Here is a 17,329-nt window from a genome sequence, read left to right on the forward strand (position 1 = left end):
TTCTATATGTAACCTGGTTTTGCAGTCCAAGCTAGCTCAGGTCCCACGCAGGCCACAAAGTACAGTTTCTCTTTACCACCACCAGATGTGTCAGGGGACCACACTCACAGTTCCAGTTCATCTGTAGTCAAGCTTGTGAGTGGGTCAATGGGCTGGAATAGCAATCCAGGGTGTTGGGAGTTTGAGAACTATGATACTGCTTTACTTTCAGTCATGGAACAAACGTTCTCGCTCTTTCGCCATAAATCACTCCGCACTCCAGGAGTTTGATTGAAATGCAACCCAACTTTACTCGGAACTTCTGCAACCAGCAGTCAACCACTAGAGGACAGATTGATCCTGATACATTCTGGCAACAGATCTACAAAAACGAATGGATAGCATAGACAGATTCCAAACACTATCTCCAAAATTGGGACGACAGATGCAGGAACATACTAGACGAAATTGCACCACTACAAACAAGAAACACACGAAGACACAGCTCAATATCTTGGTTCAACGAAGAACTGAAAAAAACTAAAAACACAAGTTAGGAGACTCGAACGCGCATGGCAAAAAATGAAAAATGACCATACACTCAAAGCTTGGAAACAAATGCAAAGAAAATGCAAATACACAATAAGACAAACCAAAAGAGCATATTACAAAACCAAAATAGGACCAGACTACAAAGACACACATAAACTCTACCAACTCATGAATAACCTAATAGACACCACACCGGTGACCACAGACAGCACAGACACCCCATCGGCTGACCAACTGGCCAAATACTTCAATGAGAAAATTATAAAACTTCGATCCACATTACCACACAATACCACTGATCACGAAAAATTTATGGATTGCCTTGACCCAACTCCCGGTGAACACCCAGCAGATCGAACCTGGAATGACTTCGATCTGCTAACCGAAGAAACCATCATTCAAGCACTGAACAAATTCTCCAAAACACACTCCAAACTGGATATTTGCCCCAGTAACCTGATAAGGTCCGCCCCCAAATGATTCATAACAGACCTTACCTCACACCTGAACTACATGCTACAACACGGACTCTTCCCCAAGGATAAAGGAAATATGTTACTTACACCCATTCACAAAGACTTAAAGAAGAAATTAAATGACACAACCAACTACCGACCAGTAGCATCCATCCCTCTGATAATAAAACTACTGGAAAGTATGGTAACAAAACAACTCACCGAATACCTGGACAAGTTCACAATACTACATGAATCACAGTCAGGATTTCGATCCAACCATAGCACTGAAATAGTGCTAACCACTCTCATAACCAAATTTAAGCAACTAATCGCAACTGGGAACAATGTCCTACTCCTACAAATCGATATGTCCAGCGCGTTTGACATGGTCAGCCACCAAATACTCTCGAACATCCTAGACTACTTCGGGATTGGAAGAAGATGGTTTACAGGCTTCTTAACAACAAGAACTTATCAAGTGACTTCCAAATCAAAAACATCAACACCATGGAAACCTGAATGCGGAGTACCACAAGGATCACCGCTCTCACCAACCGTTTTCAACCTCATGATGACACCATTAGCCAAGTCACTATCCGACCAAGGACTTAACCCGAACATATATGGATGAATGGAGGGGGCAGGGGAGAGAGGAGCATGGATGGACATGGATGGGAGGGATGGGCCTAGGGAGAGAGGAGAAATTGCTGGACATAGAGGGGAGGGGAGGGAAGAGAGAGGAAGAAGATGAGATGAGGGAAAAGGAAGAGAGGAGAAAAACTGCACATGGATGGAGAAAATAGGCAGAAGCTGGATCCACTGGACAGTCAAGTCTGCGGAGGACCCAGCTTTTACTTACGGATGTAGGACAAGAAATGAAGAAGAAAGGTGGAAAGTAAAGAAATAAATGGAAAGGAAGCCCTGGAAATGGAGTTAAGAGGACAGATAGCATCAGAATCGGATACTGGGCCAGCATGATCAAAAAAATAAAGTCACCAGACAACAAAGGTAGAAAAAAATCATTTTATTTTCATTATAGTGTTTGGAATATGTCCACTTTGAGAATCAGGTGTTCAACATTAAAAGTTTATATTTATTTATTTATGGCATTTTATCCCACATTAAACATGAATTAGGGTGTTTTGTGGCTGTACATGAGAATTGTGATATTATGATCCCTTGTTTCATATTGTTGACGGTCTGCATTTTCCGTATGGGTGGTATATTGGTGTATTAGGTTCTGCCCAGTGTAATATTTATGGTACAGTAAGGTTCTGAGTGTGTTTTTGCACAAAGTTGTGCATAGTGTTTTGCAGTTGAGCGATTGTAGTTAGTATATGCTTTGAGCAACCACTTTATTCTTTGACATATGATACATATCTAATATCAAAGGTATTAATTGTGACTTTTATTAATATTTTCTGTGTGTTATCAGACAATTATGGATTTAAGCTCCACCCATGGCCCCACCCCCTAGCCCCGCCCCCTTTAGCCTCCCCAAACAGTTGGGCCACCGACTGCCTATGCCTAACCCCCCCTACTATTCTGTACAGAAGAGTTAGTCACACAGCACCTTGGCTGTAGCCCTCCCCACACTGTACTGGAAAGAAGTGTTAGTCAAACAGCACTCTGCTACTTGTATATACTTGCTTTCATTTCTTCATCATTCATTTATTCTGCATTTTCTTTCCATGCCTCAAATTATATATATATAAAATAGACTGCAAATATCTTCCTTCGATTTGCTCATTTATTTAGGGCCCCGTTTACGAAGCCACGCTAGAGGTGCGTTAGCGTTTTTAGTGCGCCCTGTGTAGATGGGCGTCTACATAGTTAGCACGTGCTAAAAACACTAGCGCACCTTAACAAACAGGGACCTAAGTGGCCTGCACTGGTGTAGGTGCGTGTTTCGGATGTGCGCATGTCAATTTTTCAGCGTGCCTGGAAAAAAGAGGCAATTTTTGGTGGCTGAAAATTGACATGCGGCAAAATTAAAACCACTGCGCGTCCATTTTCGGCCTAAGACCTTACCACCAGCCATTGACTTAGCGGTAAGCGGCCAGCGTGTGTATAATGCCGATTACCGCCAGGTAAGCACCACGCGGTAGAAAATATTTTCTAACGCGTGTTTTGGGCGCGTGTCAAAAATGGAATAACCGCCCCGGGCAGGTGGTAGCCGGGTGGTGGTTCCAATTTGGTGTGCGTTGGACACGCATAGACGTCTATGCGCGTTAGTAAAAGGGCCCCTTAGTTTGTTATTTTTTTAGTTTTTTCATTTATTCTTTTTTTTTTCTTTGTTATGTACAAATCGTTATCCATATGTATTTATTTGGATTTAGCTCATGCCTTTCACAGCAGTAGCAGAAAGCACATTACGTTCAGGTATACTATAAACAAGAAAAAGCAACACTGGGCCTTCAAGAAAGAGACAATGGCAGTCCTTTATTGTGAAAAAGACCAGACATGGGCCGTGTTTCGGCGCACAAGCGCCTGCCTCAGGGGTCAAAGTGTGTCTTCACAATATATGAGCAGGAATGTTCAGACAGTCTGAGTAAATTGCCAGCCACCACTGAGCGTTTGTTCAATCCTACCAGACGCTGTCTGTGTGAAAACTGCCAAAAGATAGCCAAAGTGTGTCTTCACAATATATGAGCAGGAACAAACGCTCAGTGGTGGCTGGCAATTTACTCAGACTGTCTGAACATTCCTGCTCATATATTGTGAAGACACACTTTGACTCCTGAGGCAGGCGCTTATGCGCCGAAACACGGCCCGTGTCGGGTCTTTTTCACAATAAAGGACTGCCATTGTCTCTTTCTTGAAGGCCCAGTGTTGCTTTTTCTTGTTTATATTGTATGTCTGTATGCTGTATTACCCTCCTTTGTGTTCAGGTACACTAGGCATTTCACTGTCACTGGAGGGTGTGATAAAGTCACCTCCAGGATAGTTGGGTTAAGGCAGTTTCAGTCTGAAATACAAGTCCCAGAAGGCATTACAGGCAAGGAGCCAGGGGGTGAGATGAGGAACCCGGACTGGACTCCTAGCTGCAATGGGAGAAGACATGGGTGTGAGCTGGCAGGATGTGTAGATTGGCTGCCACTAGGGGGAAAGAGAGATAGGAAACCCTGTGTGCAGGAGCTCATCATTAGGCTAATACTCAACTCATCTGGTATGGGTGTGGTGGAAGCTAATGGAAGGAGAATGATTGATTGTAGTAGCAGTAGCCAGGGACTGATTAGGCAGGTGGGAAGGAGTCCCAGCAGAGAGCAAGGGAGACAAGCAGAAAGAGAGAAGCAGTGGCAGGCTGAAAACCCTTGTTTAAGAGGTCCCTAAAGTACTGAAGCAGGCTGAAATCCCATGGGTGTGAGGAAGTCCCAAAAGTATTTGCAGACTGAAAATCCTTGGGTAAAGGAGGTCCCTAAAGTATTGAATTAACAGTGAAGCTGATGCACGGTGAAATCCCTTGGGTATGAGGAGTCCCTAAAGTATTGAACTCTCCTGAAGGTAAAGAGAGTAGAAGGTAGAAACTGCTGCTTTGTGATTTAACTGTGATGATGACCTGAAAGAACTGCTTCTATTTGGAATTGAACTACTGTTTATTGTGCACTGGATAAAGAGCCCAGACTGAAGCTGACTGTGAGCCTGTATTGAATCCTGGTAGGTGCTGGTAGCCTACTACTTAAAGGGGATTATTTAGCACACACTTTCAGGTGGCTTACATGTGCTTAAGATTAAAGGTGAATGCTGCTGTTGGAACCATGTATCAGGTCTACTAGAAACCTGCATGGAATAAAAGCCTTAACATTGAAGTTGCTGGTGGACATTTGTTTTCTTGACTGTACCAGGAGCATGTGGCTAAAGATTGTTCTATCCTCGGCTGCACCTAGAGGCACCTGTTCTACAAGGGGCCCTTTTACTAAGCTATGTTAGGTGCTAACGCTTTTAACATAGCATATAAAGCCTAATGCAGGATGCACTAAAGCATTCTGCATTAGTTTTGGCATGTGTGCGTGCTGAGCGTTAATTATTTTTTATTAAAATATTTTTTTGAGGGGGTGTCAGGGGTGTAGAGTAGGCTGTTCCTGCACTAATCAGTTAGAACCTCTACATTGGCGCACGGTTAATATGCAAGCCCTTACTGCCTCCTAAATAGGTGACAGTAATTGCTCATGTGGTAATTTTTAAAAAATGGCTGCACGATAATGATAACATTAGTGAATGGCCATAAATAAAATTAATAGAAAACAAGATGTTTTTTTTTACAGCTGTGGTAAAAATATCCTTAGCATGCAGGAACGACCTTTCCTAAGGGTGTGCTAAGGCTAATTCTGATCACAGCTTTGTAAAAGAACCCTTAAGTTCGTATCTAGGGCACTGGAGGGTTAAGTGACTTGCCCAAAATCACAAGGAGCAGCAGAGGGATTTGTGCATTAATTCATTCATCTATAAACACACACCAGCCATGCTTCCATCTTTCTGCTTATCTGTTCTTCACTGTATCCATTCTGTCATCCATCCTGTCTGTCAGTTTATACATTTATTCCTTGTATAGAAATCCTTCATTCTATGAATCCATCTGTCTAGAATATAGATCCATGTACCACTCCCACTATCTGTCCATCTACAATTTTCTTCTCTATCTGTTGTCTATCTAACTCCTTGGCATCTTTCACTTTCTCCATCCATGCATCCAAGTTTAGGCTGATTGCCACTTATGAACCACTCAGACCTGCCCTTTCACCTAAAGACTCGGCTGCATGGTGGAATATTGTCTTTCTTTCCCTTAAACGTATAGGGCTAACTAATGCGATCAGAGTCACAAGTGGCGTCATGTGCAGTGTTTGTATTAAGGAACCTGCTCTCAACAGGCAAAGGTGGTAGAACATGACAGGTATGACTGTTCTTCAAGCTGCACATCAGCACAGACACCCCATCGGCAGATCAACTTGCCAAATACTTCAATGAGAAAATTATAAAACTCTGATCCACATTACCACAAAACACCACTGATCACGAAAAATTTATGGATTGCCTGGACCCTATTCCAGGCAAATACCCAGCAGATTGAACCTGGAATGACTTCGATCTGCTAACCGAAGAAACCATCACTCAAGCACTCAACAAATTCTCCAAAACCCACTCCAAACTGGATATTTGCCCCAGTAGCCTTATAAGGTTCGCCACCAAATGCTTCATAACAGACCTTACGTTACACCTGAACTACATGCTACAACACGGACTTTTCCCCAAGGACAAAGGAAATATATTACTTACACCCATACCCAAGGACTTAAAGAAAAAACCAACTACCGACCATTAGCATCCATCCCCCTGATAGTAAAACTAATGGAAAGTATGGTAACCAAACAACTCACCAATTACCTAAACAAATTCACAATACTACATGAATCACAGTCAGGATTTCGATCCAACCATAGCACTGAAACAGTGCTAACCACTCTCATAACCAAATTTAAAGAACTAATTGCAAGTGGAAACAATGTGCTACTCTTACAATTTGATATGTCCAGCGCGGTCGACATGGTCAACCACCAAATACTCTCAAACATCCTAGACTACTTCGGGATTGGAGGAAACGTACTAAGATGGTTTAAAGGCTTCTTAACAGCAAGATCTTATCAAGTGATTTCAAACTCAGAAATGTCAACACCATGGAAACCTGAATGCGGAGTACCACAAGGTTCACCGCTCTCACCAACCCTTTTTAACCTAATGATGACACCTTTAGCCAAATCGCTATCCAACCAAGGACTCAACCCGTACATCTATGCAGACAATGTCACGATATACATCCCATTCAAACAAGCCATAACCGAAATCACAAATGAAATCACACACAGCCTCCAAATAATGAACTCATGGGCGGACGCATTCCAACTAAAGCTAAACGCAGAAAAAACACAATGTCTCATCCTGTCCTCACAATACAATACAAACAAACCCAATACCATAAACACCCCAGACTACACCCTTCCGGTCTCAGACAGCCTGAAAATTCTGGGAGTCACAACTGACCGGAATCTCACACTTGAAGACCATGCGAAAAATACAGCAAAGAAAATGTTCTATGCAATGTGGAAACTTAAAAGAATCAAACCTTTCTTCCCAAGGGAAGTATTCCGCAACCTAGTATAATCAATGGTGCTAAGCCATCTAGATTACTGCAATGCCATCTATGCTGGATGCAAAGAACAAATCATTAAGAAGCTTCAAACCGCTCAAAACACAGCAGCCAGACTCATATTTGGGAAAGCAAAATACGAAAGCGCCAAACCCCTAAGAGAATAACTACACTGGCTTCCACTAAAAGAAGCCCCTACCTATATGTCAGACCTTATAGACTTGCCTATTAGGAATGCAAAAAGATCATCACGCACATTCCTCAATCTCCATTATCCTAACTGTAAAGGGCTAAAATATAAATCCACATACGCGACCAGTTTCTCATACATCTGCACGAAGCTATGGAACGCATTACCGAAGGCCATAAAAACAACGCAGGACCTAACCATCTTCTGAAGGCTACTGAAAACAGATCTTTTCAAGAAGGCATACCACAAACATCTTAAATACTAAATAACAACGCTATACACGATCTATACATAACTGAACTTTTACCACATGACTGATTAACCTCTTTGATATTTATGATCAAGCATTACCACTTCAACTTTATGCTGAATAGGGACTCTCTATAATCGATGACTTAATGTATGTTACAATCCAATTTATTCTCAGGAACCTTCATGCAATACTATAATTTATTCTTCTTTACCATGTATGTATGCACATGGTATATATATATACCATGATCTGTTCCATATATGCCATGTTTCATGTATGTTACCATGTATGTATGCACCTTAACGCAATACCACTTGTAATTCTGTTACCCAGAAATGGCAACCGCCATTACGGCAAATGTAAACCACATTGAGCCTGCAAATTGGTGGGAAAATGTGGGATAAAAATGCTACAAATCCTATATAATAAAACCCACCTCCAACGTTCGGAAGCTGGCAGCGTGGACAAAAACACTGAAGCATTCGTGCTCCTCTTCCCACAAGCGTCATCAACGACTGTGCCCAATAACAGAACAGCAGCGCGAGTCATCAGTGTGAAAAAAAACCCGAAGCTGGCAGCGTGGACACAAACACTGAAGCATTCGTGCTCCTTCTCCCACAAGAGTCATCAACGACTGTGCCCAATAACAAAACAGCAGCGCGAGACAGCGCGAGTCATCAGCGTGAAAAAAAACCCCCAAGCTGGCAGTCGGACCGAAGCACGAGGGGGCGGGGCCTGCACCTCAGATGGAAGGAGAGCAAGTTACCGCTGTGCTGGCGAATTCACGCTGAAATACGGAACGGTAAGGAGGGAGGGGACCATCACTTACTTCACTGTTACCTGTCTTCAAGTCGGACCAAAGAGCAAGGGGGCGGGGCCTGCACCTCAGACAGAAGGAGAGCAAAGGAAGGAGGGGGGTCATGGAACTCAGTTCCACACACACACACTTTGTATCTCTCTGTCACACACACAGTCTATCTCAGACACACACACTCTTTCACTCCCTCTGTCTCACTCTCACACACTCTCTCTCGGACACACACACACACTCTGTCTCAATGACCGCCCCTGTGGTCCTGCCCACACACTCTCTCACATCAGATGGAAGGAGAGGAAGGGAAGGAGGGGGTCATGGAACTTAGACCCACACACACACTCTCTGACTCTGTCACACTGAATCTCTCTGTCACACACACACACAGTCTTTCATTCTCTGTGTCCAACTCTCACACACACTCTCTCTCAGACACACACAGTCTGTCTCTCTCTCTCTCTCTGGGGTCTGAAACTCCAAACCAAAGGGGGACTTCACCTCGCACCGAAGGGAGGGGGTCCTGCACCTCGGACGGCAGAGGGGGGCCTGCCTGCACCTCATCCGGAAGGGGAGGAAGGGAAGGAGAGGGTCATGGAAGCTGGACCCCCCCACACACACACACTCTGTCACACACACACACACACACTCACTCACTCACACACAAACTGGACTGTTGGTGAACATAGGGTGATAGCACAAACACAGACAAATACATTGGGTCAATTAAACTTAAAAGAAAAAAAAAACCAAAATTAAAACAGAATGGTTGGTGGACATGGGGAGGGGGGTTGCTGCACATGGGGGTACAACAGGGCAACACATTAAATACAATTAACAAGGAATAAAATGTCATACTCATGAACAATCTTCCACATTATACACCCTTCACAATTACTCCATCATTATAGCACTTTACTATGAACTGTTTGGTTACCTTGCTAGCGGCCATTTCATTTCTAACAGAAACGGGCCTTTTTTACTAGTAAATAAATAAATAAACAAGATCATTCCTGTTGTAGGGAATCCGAGGCACAGTGGCAGCAGAAGGGTCTTGGAAAGCAGCCAGGGTTACAGCAGGGCTCTAGTGAGGGGTCTATCCCCTTTCCCATCTGACTTTCCCCAAACACCATTTTGCTTTCAAAGTTTTCCTTCTCTGCCCGGATCTCCTTTAGGATCTGCAGGTACTCTGGCTCCATGCCTCCTGCCAGAAGGTTATAGTTCTCAGAAGGGTCAGCTTCCAGGTCAAAGAGCAGTGGAGGATCATGATAGGCCAGAAAGGCTGTAACATGGCAGTCCTTATCTGGTGTTGTTTCACTGTTAAAGGAACCTGAAGCAGAGAGAAAAAAAAAATGTAAATTCACACATTTCTATCACTTCAGTTGGGAAGATCAGAAAACACTCATTGTGTTATCGGGTTGCGTTCTTACTTTTCCACAGACTCAGAAGGGGAAAGTACTGGTGGGGGAGGGGTAGTGCAAGTGAGGTGAGGAGTAAAGCTTTTAGTCATCACTTACTCAGCAACTAAAGAGGTACTGAAAGCAGGGAGCAAACTTTACGCAGCGAAATTAACTGATCACTGATTCAGCAGACAAGTGTATCCATGGAAGAAAGAAAACTCCATCATTAGTGACTCAGTAGACAGATGCTGGGGACCTTATATAAGAAATTTGCAATCTGGGAGCAACAGTTACCTTGTGTGAAGAAATGAGCCTTATATTTGCCGTATCTAACTGCGAAGACTCCCAGCTGCTTCTTGGGAGAGGGTGGGTAAAAAAACATTACATTCTGCTTACTCTGGGGAACGAAGAATAGAAAAACCATGTGAGTCTTAGAAATAGTCCCAGGATCCACAACCCAAGAAATTATGCAGGCAAACTGAGACAACCCTGGATGCCCTAGTGCTAGAAAAAAAAAAATGACACGATGATGATGATGGTCTTATCACAGTCATAAAGATTAATATCACCAGTATACAAGACACTGCAGAAGATCAGTCACAGGGTTGCACTGTCTCTTTCCTAAACGGGTTTACAACTGAAGCTTCTGCATAGGGAGATTCAAAGGTTGTCCAACTTAATACAAAATGGTAGACAGAGGCATGGGACTGGGGTTTCCAGATTCATACAGTTATGCTCATATTGTACCACTAACTGAAATGAGAGAGAAAAAGAAGAGACTGTGGGGGGGGGGGGGGGGGGGGGGAAGACAGAGAGAGAAAACAGGCATCTTAGAAAAGCATGCAATGAAAACAGGTGGCTAAGGGAGGAGGTGTGACACTAGGTCCTTTTACTAAGCCGCAGTAAAAAAATGGCCTGCGGTAGTGTGGACGCATGTTTTGGGTGCATGCTGGGCCATTTTTTTTTACCATGGCTGAGAAAAAGGGCTTTTTTTTTAATGGGCCAGGAAATGGGCGTATACTAAAATTAAAAGCAGCCCTTGAGCCCTTACCGCCACCCATGGACCTAGCGCAGCACACACCAACTGCCAATTACTGCCGGGAACACCCCCCCGTGATAGAAAACAGCACCCAAATATTGGAAAATGGCCAACGTAATGCACGTGTATGAATAAACATGGGCATCAAGGTGAGCCAGTTGACACAGAGCATCTAGATCTTCAGAAAGCTTTAGACAAAGCCCCCTCATAAGGAACTCCTGAGGAAATTAAAAAGCCATGGGATAGGAGGTAACGTCTTGCTGGGCACTGGGAACTGATAAAAACAGAGAGTAGACCAATTCTTTCAGTGGAGGAAGCTGAATAGAGGAGTAACATAGGGATCTGTACTGTAATATACTGTAACATATTTATAAATGAGATTATTCAAAGTTGTTAAATTATATGAGGACTGTGGAAAAATTGCAGGAGGACCGTCGGAGGCTGGAAGGTTGGGCATCCAAATGGCATTTGAAATTTAACGTACAGACGTGCAAAGTGACACACAAAGAGAAAAATAACTTAAATTACAGCTGCATGATACTATGTTCCACATTAGGAAAAAGACCTAGGTATCAACATGGACAACACATTGAAATTTGCTCAGTGTCAAGTAGCAGCCAAAAAAGCAGAGTGTTAGGAATCATTAGAAAAAGTATAAAACAAAACATATCATGTCGTCTCTGTATCGCTCCATGGTGCATGACTATTGTTTGCAATTCTGGTTGTTGAATTTCAAGAAAAATACAACAGAATTCAAAAAGGTACAAAGAAGGGGGACCAAAATGATTAAGGGGAAATGAAATAACTCTCATATGAAGAAAGGCTAAAGAGGTTAAGGCTCTTCAGTTTAAAGAAGCAATGACTGAAGGGAGATATGATAGAGGTCTATAAAATCCTGAAAGGAGTGGAACGGGTAAATGCAAATCAACTGTAATTAAGCTAAACCTGGAGAAAGCCACTGCTTATCCCCGAGCTTAACTAGCTGGAATCTTGTGATCCTTCCAGGAACTTGTGACATGGATTGGAAATAGGATACTAGGCTAGACAGACATTTGGCCTGACCCAGTACAGCAATTCTTAACATAGTAACACAGTAAATGACAGCAGATAAAGACCTGAATGGCCCATCCAGTCTGCCCAACAAGATAAATTCATTTTACATGGTATGTGATACTTTATATGTATACCCGAGTTTGATTTGTCCTTGCCTTTCTCAGGGCACAGACCGTAAAGGTCTGCCCAGCATTGTTCTTGTACCAAAAGTTCTGAAGCTAACGTTGAAGCCCCTTAAAATTTACACTCCAGCCCATCCCTATCTATTCAGTTAAGATCAGGGCGTAGACTGCAGAAGTCTGCCCAGCACCGGTTTTGCTTCCCAATTACCTGCGTCGCCACCCAATCTCCGCTAAGATTCCGTAGATCCTTTCCTTCTAAACAGGATTCCTTTGTGTTTATCCCATGCATGTTTGAATTCCATTACCGTTTTCATCTCCACCACCTCCCATGGGAGGGCATTCCATGTATCTACCACTCTTTCTATGAAAAAATACTTCCTGACCTTACTCCTGAGTCTGCACCCCTTCAATCTCAATTCATGTCCTCTAGTTCTACCACGTCCCCCCGTTTTCTTATATTCTTAAGTGAAAAATGGAGAACTAAAGAAGAGGAGGTGTGAAAGGAGGAAGGCTCAGAGAGGAGTCAAATAGGAGGAGGTCTTACCTTTCCACCCCTGAACAGAACATCACTCAGATCATAGCCATCTAAGGTAACATTGGGAATGGGAGCCTCTGACAGGGCAGCCAATGTTGGCAGGATGTCAAGAGTGCTGGCTAACTCATGGGTCACACCTGAAGAGGAAAGCATTACATGTAATACTTGAGAAGGGGACAGAACACTCTTCTCTCAATAATTTAACCAATACACTACATACCTGGCAAGATCTTGCCTGGCCAGTAGGCAATGGCAGGCACCCTCATGCCACCCTCATAGGTGGTTCCCTTCCCACATTTCAGCAGACCAGAGCTCCCTCCACGAGACATACGCATTGTCTCAGGACTGTAATAAAAGGACCAAATAACATGACAAGGGAACACAGGGAGACCCATCATAACCCAGACAGATATCAGCAAAGAAATCAAGAGGGAAAATGAAGAAATGTTGTTGTCAGTGAGATACTAGAATAACCAGAAACTACCGTGTAAGAGTTAAATAATCAAATGAAGAACTGTCCACACCTTATGGGCATTTAGACAAACAAAACGTTTCCAAGTGTCCTTGTTTATTTGCTATACCACCCATCCAGAAAACTGTCTGAGCAGTTTACCTAATCAAATATGTCTACATAATAAACAATTGAAAAGAGTTTCATTCAAATAGAAAAAAGTCAAGCAAAAGTAGAACGTATTCCACACAGAAACTGTTTTATTCATCAAGGATATTGTGTTGTGCCAATGACCGCCTCCTCCCCACCCCCAAAAGGAAAGTAGATTTAAGAAAAAGCAGATTAAAAAAAAAAAAGAGTCATGTCAGTTTTAAATTTAGCTAGGGTAGAGAGATGTGGTAGCCGCGTTAGTCCAGTTCTAAAAGCAGTCAATAGAAATAGAATAAAATAAAACATAGAAAAGAAAATAAGATGATACTTTTTCTATTGGATTAACTTAATACATTTTTTGATTAGCTTTCGAAGGTAGCCCTTCTTCGTCAGATCAGAAATAAGCAAATTTTGATAAGTAACAGCATATATAAGTGATACATCAAAGTATTTTAGTGACAGTCTGAAAGGATGAGGGAGGGGTGGGCTAGGTGAGAAACAGAGAGGGCTGAGAGGATGGGGGACAGAGAGATATGCATGGTGATCAGAGGGTGACAAAGCAGTGAAATTTCATGGTTTATAATGGGCTAGAAAACCTAGATCTTTGTTAAGTCCTGTCTGGTGGGTGTCAAAATATTTAATCATTTTGACTTCAAAGGTCTTGCGTTCCTGTATTGTTTTAAAGTTTCCTTTAAGTATTCTCACTATAAAATCATTAGTACAGTGTCCTGGTTTTGTAAAGTGCTGTCCCACAGAGGCATTGTCATTTTTCATATCTATGTAAATTAAATCTCTTCTTCAGCATATGACTTGTTTCTCCAATATAGCACCCTTCGTCACATTTTTTTTTACACTGTATGGCTTACACTACCTTGGAAGATGAGCATGTGAAGGATTCCTTTATGTTGAATATTTTTCCTTTGCGAGTGACTGTAGGGTTCTGTGAAATGTGTTGAAATAGTTTGCAGCTGGATATGTCGCAAGGATGTGTGTCATTCTCTTCTTTTTTGGGTCTCTGTTGAGAGCTTGCTTCTCACTAGCTTGTGTTTTAAATTGGGTGGCTGTCGGAAGGCCAGCACTGGTGGGGATGGGAATATCTCTTTCAGTAATTCATCCTCCTGGAGTAGTGGCTGCAGATCTCTAATGATCTTCCTCAGTTTTTCCAGCTCTGGGTTGCATGTCACTATAAGGGGGGTTCTGTCTGTGGCTTTCTTTTCTATGTATTGTAGCAGATTTTTCCTGGGTGTTTTGAGGGAGGATGCAGTCAGGATTTCGAGGTGCCTGGATAGGCACCTCAAAATCCTGACTGCATCCTTCGAACAGAAAGGATACAACCCCAAAATAATCTCCAAGAATATTGCCTCCTCCCTAAGGAAAATCATAAGAGATCTGCAGCCTCTACTCCAGGAGGATGAATTACTGAAAGAGATATTCCCATCCCCACCAGTGCTGGCCTTCCGACAGCCACCCAACTTAAAACACAAGCTAGTGAGAAGTAAGCTCTCAACAGAGACCCATAAAGAAGAGAATGGCACACATCCTTGCAATGTATCCAGCTGCAAACTATGCCAAAACATTTCACAAGACCCCGCAGTCATTCACAAAGGAAAAATATTCAACATAAAGGAATCCTTCACATGCTCATCTTCCAATGTAGTATGTCATCCAGTGTAAAAAATGTGATGAAGGATGCTATATTGGAGAAACAAGTCAGATGCTGAAGAAGAGATTTAATTTACATAGATATGAAAAATGCCAGTGCCAACCAGGATGTCACGTCTGTGGGACAGCACTTTACAAAAGCAGAACACTGTACTAATGATTTTATAGTGAGAATACTTAAAGGAAACTTTAAAACAATACAGGAACGCAAGACCTTTGAAGTCAAAATGATTAAATATTTTGACACCCACCAGACAGGACTTAACAAAGATCTGGGTTTTCTAGCCCATTATAAACCATAAATTTTCACTGCTTTGTCACCCTCTGATCACCATTCATATCTCCCTGCTCCTCATCCTCTCAGCCCTCTCTGTTTCTCACCTAGCCCACCCCTCCCTCATCCTTTCAGACTGTCACTGAAATACTTTGATGTTTCACTTATATATGCTGTTACTTATCAAAATTTGCTTATTTCTGATCTGACGAAGAAGGGCTACCTTCGAAAGCTAATCAAAAAATGTATTAAGTTAGTCCAATAAAAAAGGTATCATCTTATTTTCTTTTCTACGTTATATTTTATTCTATTTCTGTTGAAACTTAGCTAGGGAAAACATTAATCCTACAATAAACACTTATCTGAAAATGCTGAAATACTATCAGCTCAAAAGATATTATTAAAGTGCATCGAGTTGTATTCAGGAGGGGAGAGGCTCATCTTATGGGGAAAACTGCAGACCCCCAAATCAAAAAAAAACTTCTCAAACAAATATGCAATGGACTTAAGGGACCTGTGATTGTGTCCGTGTATTACCGATGGTGAGAAACAGATGAGGATCCTTTGCTTTCAGAAATGGTTCATGTGCGGGATGAATTGCAGCCTTTCCTAGAAATATTTGTTGTAGATTCAGGCATAGCCCCTGGCATCCTGCAGGAGATTTTTTCAAGAATCTGTGGCAATCTGATGGTATATTTGCATATTAAGTTATGTCTATTTTTTTTTTAAAATTGTATATGAAAGTCATTTTCTAGTAATTTTTATGTGCTCAGAAAAGGTGATGGCAAAAGCCAGAAGGATGCTTGGGTACATAAGTACATAAGTAATGCCATACTGGGAAAGACCAAGGGTCCATCGAGCCCAGCATCCTGTCCACGACAGCGGCCAATCCAGGCCAAGGGCACCCGGCGAGCTTCCCAAACGTACAAACATTCTATACAATCAAGCCATTGTGACATCACTAATGAGGTTGGCTCTTATTGGTGGAATGAGCCACTATGACATCACAATAGGTTAAATCACTGCTCTATGTAATAAAAGTGAGCCAAGTAGAGGACCTAAGTACATAAGTAATGCCATACTGGGAAAAGACCAAGGGTCCATCGAGCCCAGCATCCTGTCCACGACAGCGGCCAATCCAGGCCAAGGGCACCTGGCAAGCTTCCCAAACGTACAAACATTCTATACATGTTATTCCTGGGATTTTGGAGTTTTGGAGGGCATTTACGTAACTCTGATCAGTCCTCATTTATGTTTAAAACTTTTTTTTTTTTTAATTAAGAAATGTTAAGCAGACAGAGAAGTAAACCAATAATCTTACAAAAACATTTAGCTGAGTAGAGACATATCAAAAATTCTATGGTTATGCTAATTACCAAGGAACGCTACCGTTTTTAGTGCGTGCTGATTTGTGTGCGCTAAATGCTAGAGATGCCAATAGGAATATGGCTTGCGTTTTTAGCGCGCGCTAAATGCTAGAGATGCCAATGTATTCCTATGGCGTCTCTAGCGTTTAGCATGTGCCTATTTTTAGTGTGCGCTAAAAACGCTAGAGCGCCTTTGTAAAAGGGGCCCTAAACGAATGCATCCTGTCATACTACTCATATCTACTCATCCAACAAGTGAAACAAAATGATATGAACAGCAATGCCATGTCTATGATTTTAAAGCCTAACCCTCCCTTCCCCACCATTTGAAAACCCTTTCCTTTAATCAATTAACTACTAACCCTATTAAAAGGTCTCCCTCTCACTGTCCTAGACTGAATTTTCTGCTGTCAACCAAATCAGAGAGAGTTAAAGACTAAGCGGTAAGCTCCAGGAGACAGGGACTGGATATAGGGTCCCCATATGGAAAGAATATATGTTTTTTTTCGCTTGTAGGAAGTTTGGGTCCCACTTCATTCCATTAACATTAAAGTGTGGACTCTATTGTGCCAACTCCAAAATTCAGGGATCAGTCACATTTAGGGGGTTGTTTACCAAGGCGCGCTAGCGTTTTTAGCGAGAGCTAAAAATAGGCACAAGCCCATAGGAATACATTGGCGTCTCTAGCGCTTAGCGCGCCTTAGTAAAAGACCCCCCCCCTTATAGAACTGTGTACAATTCTGGAGACTGCACCTTCCAAAAGATATAAACAGGATGGAGTTGGTCCAGAGGACGGCAACTAAAATGGTCAGTGGTCTTCACCACAGAGGACTGGAATTAGCAAATCATGCTCAAAATTCGGTGTCCAAAAACATTGGTACTACGCGCAGT

At 42.4% G+C, this 17,329-nt stretch overlaps 1 protein-coding gene across 6 annotated transcripts in view; it reads right to left on the minus strand.

Annotated features, from left to right (window-relative positions):
* Positions 1–8,803: 8,803 nt before the first annotated feature.
* The window catches only part of ARSA (arylsulfatase A), a 77,765-nt gene continuing 69,239 nt past the window's right edge, over positions 8,804–17,329 (minus strand). For 4 of the 6 annotated variants that reach the window (XM_030216681.1, XM_030216679.1, XM_030216684.1 and 1 more), the window contains exons 6-9: positions 12,755–12,879; positions 12,544–12,671; positions 10,080–10,182; positions 8,804–9,715 (exon numbers count right to left, since the gene is read on the minus strand). In XM_030216681.1, coding sequence (XP_030072541.1) covers positions 9,393–9,715; positions 10,080–10,182; positions 12,544–12,671; positions 12,755–12,879 — 679 coding nt within the window. In that variant the 3' untranslated portion in view covers positions 8,804–9,392. The remainder of the gene's footprint in view (positions 9,716–10,079; positions 10,183–12,543; positions 12,672–12,754; positions 12,880–17,329) is intronic. The other 2 variants (XM_030216680.1, XM_030216682.1) reach the window with 2 other exon arrangements.

Source organism: Microcaecilia unicolor, chromosome 10, assembly GCF_901765095.1.
Source record: "Microcaecilia unicolor chromosome 10, aMicUni1.1, whole genome shotgun sequence".
Classification (NCBI taxonomy): domain Eukaryota; kingdom Metazoa; phylum Chordata; class Amphibia; order Gymnophiona; family Siphonopidae; genus Microcaecilia; species Microcaecilia unicolor.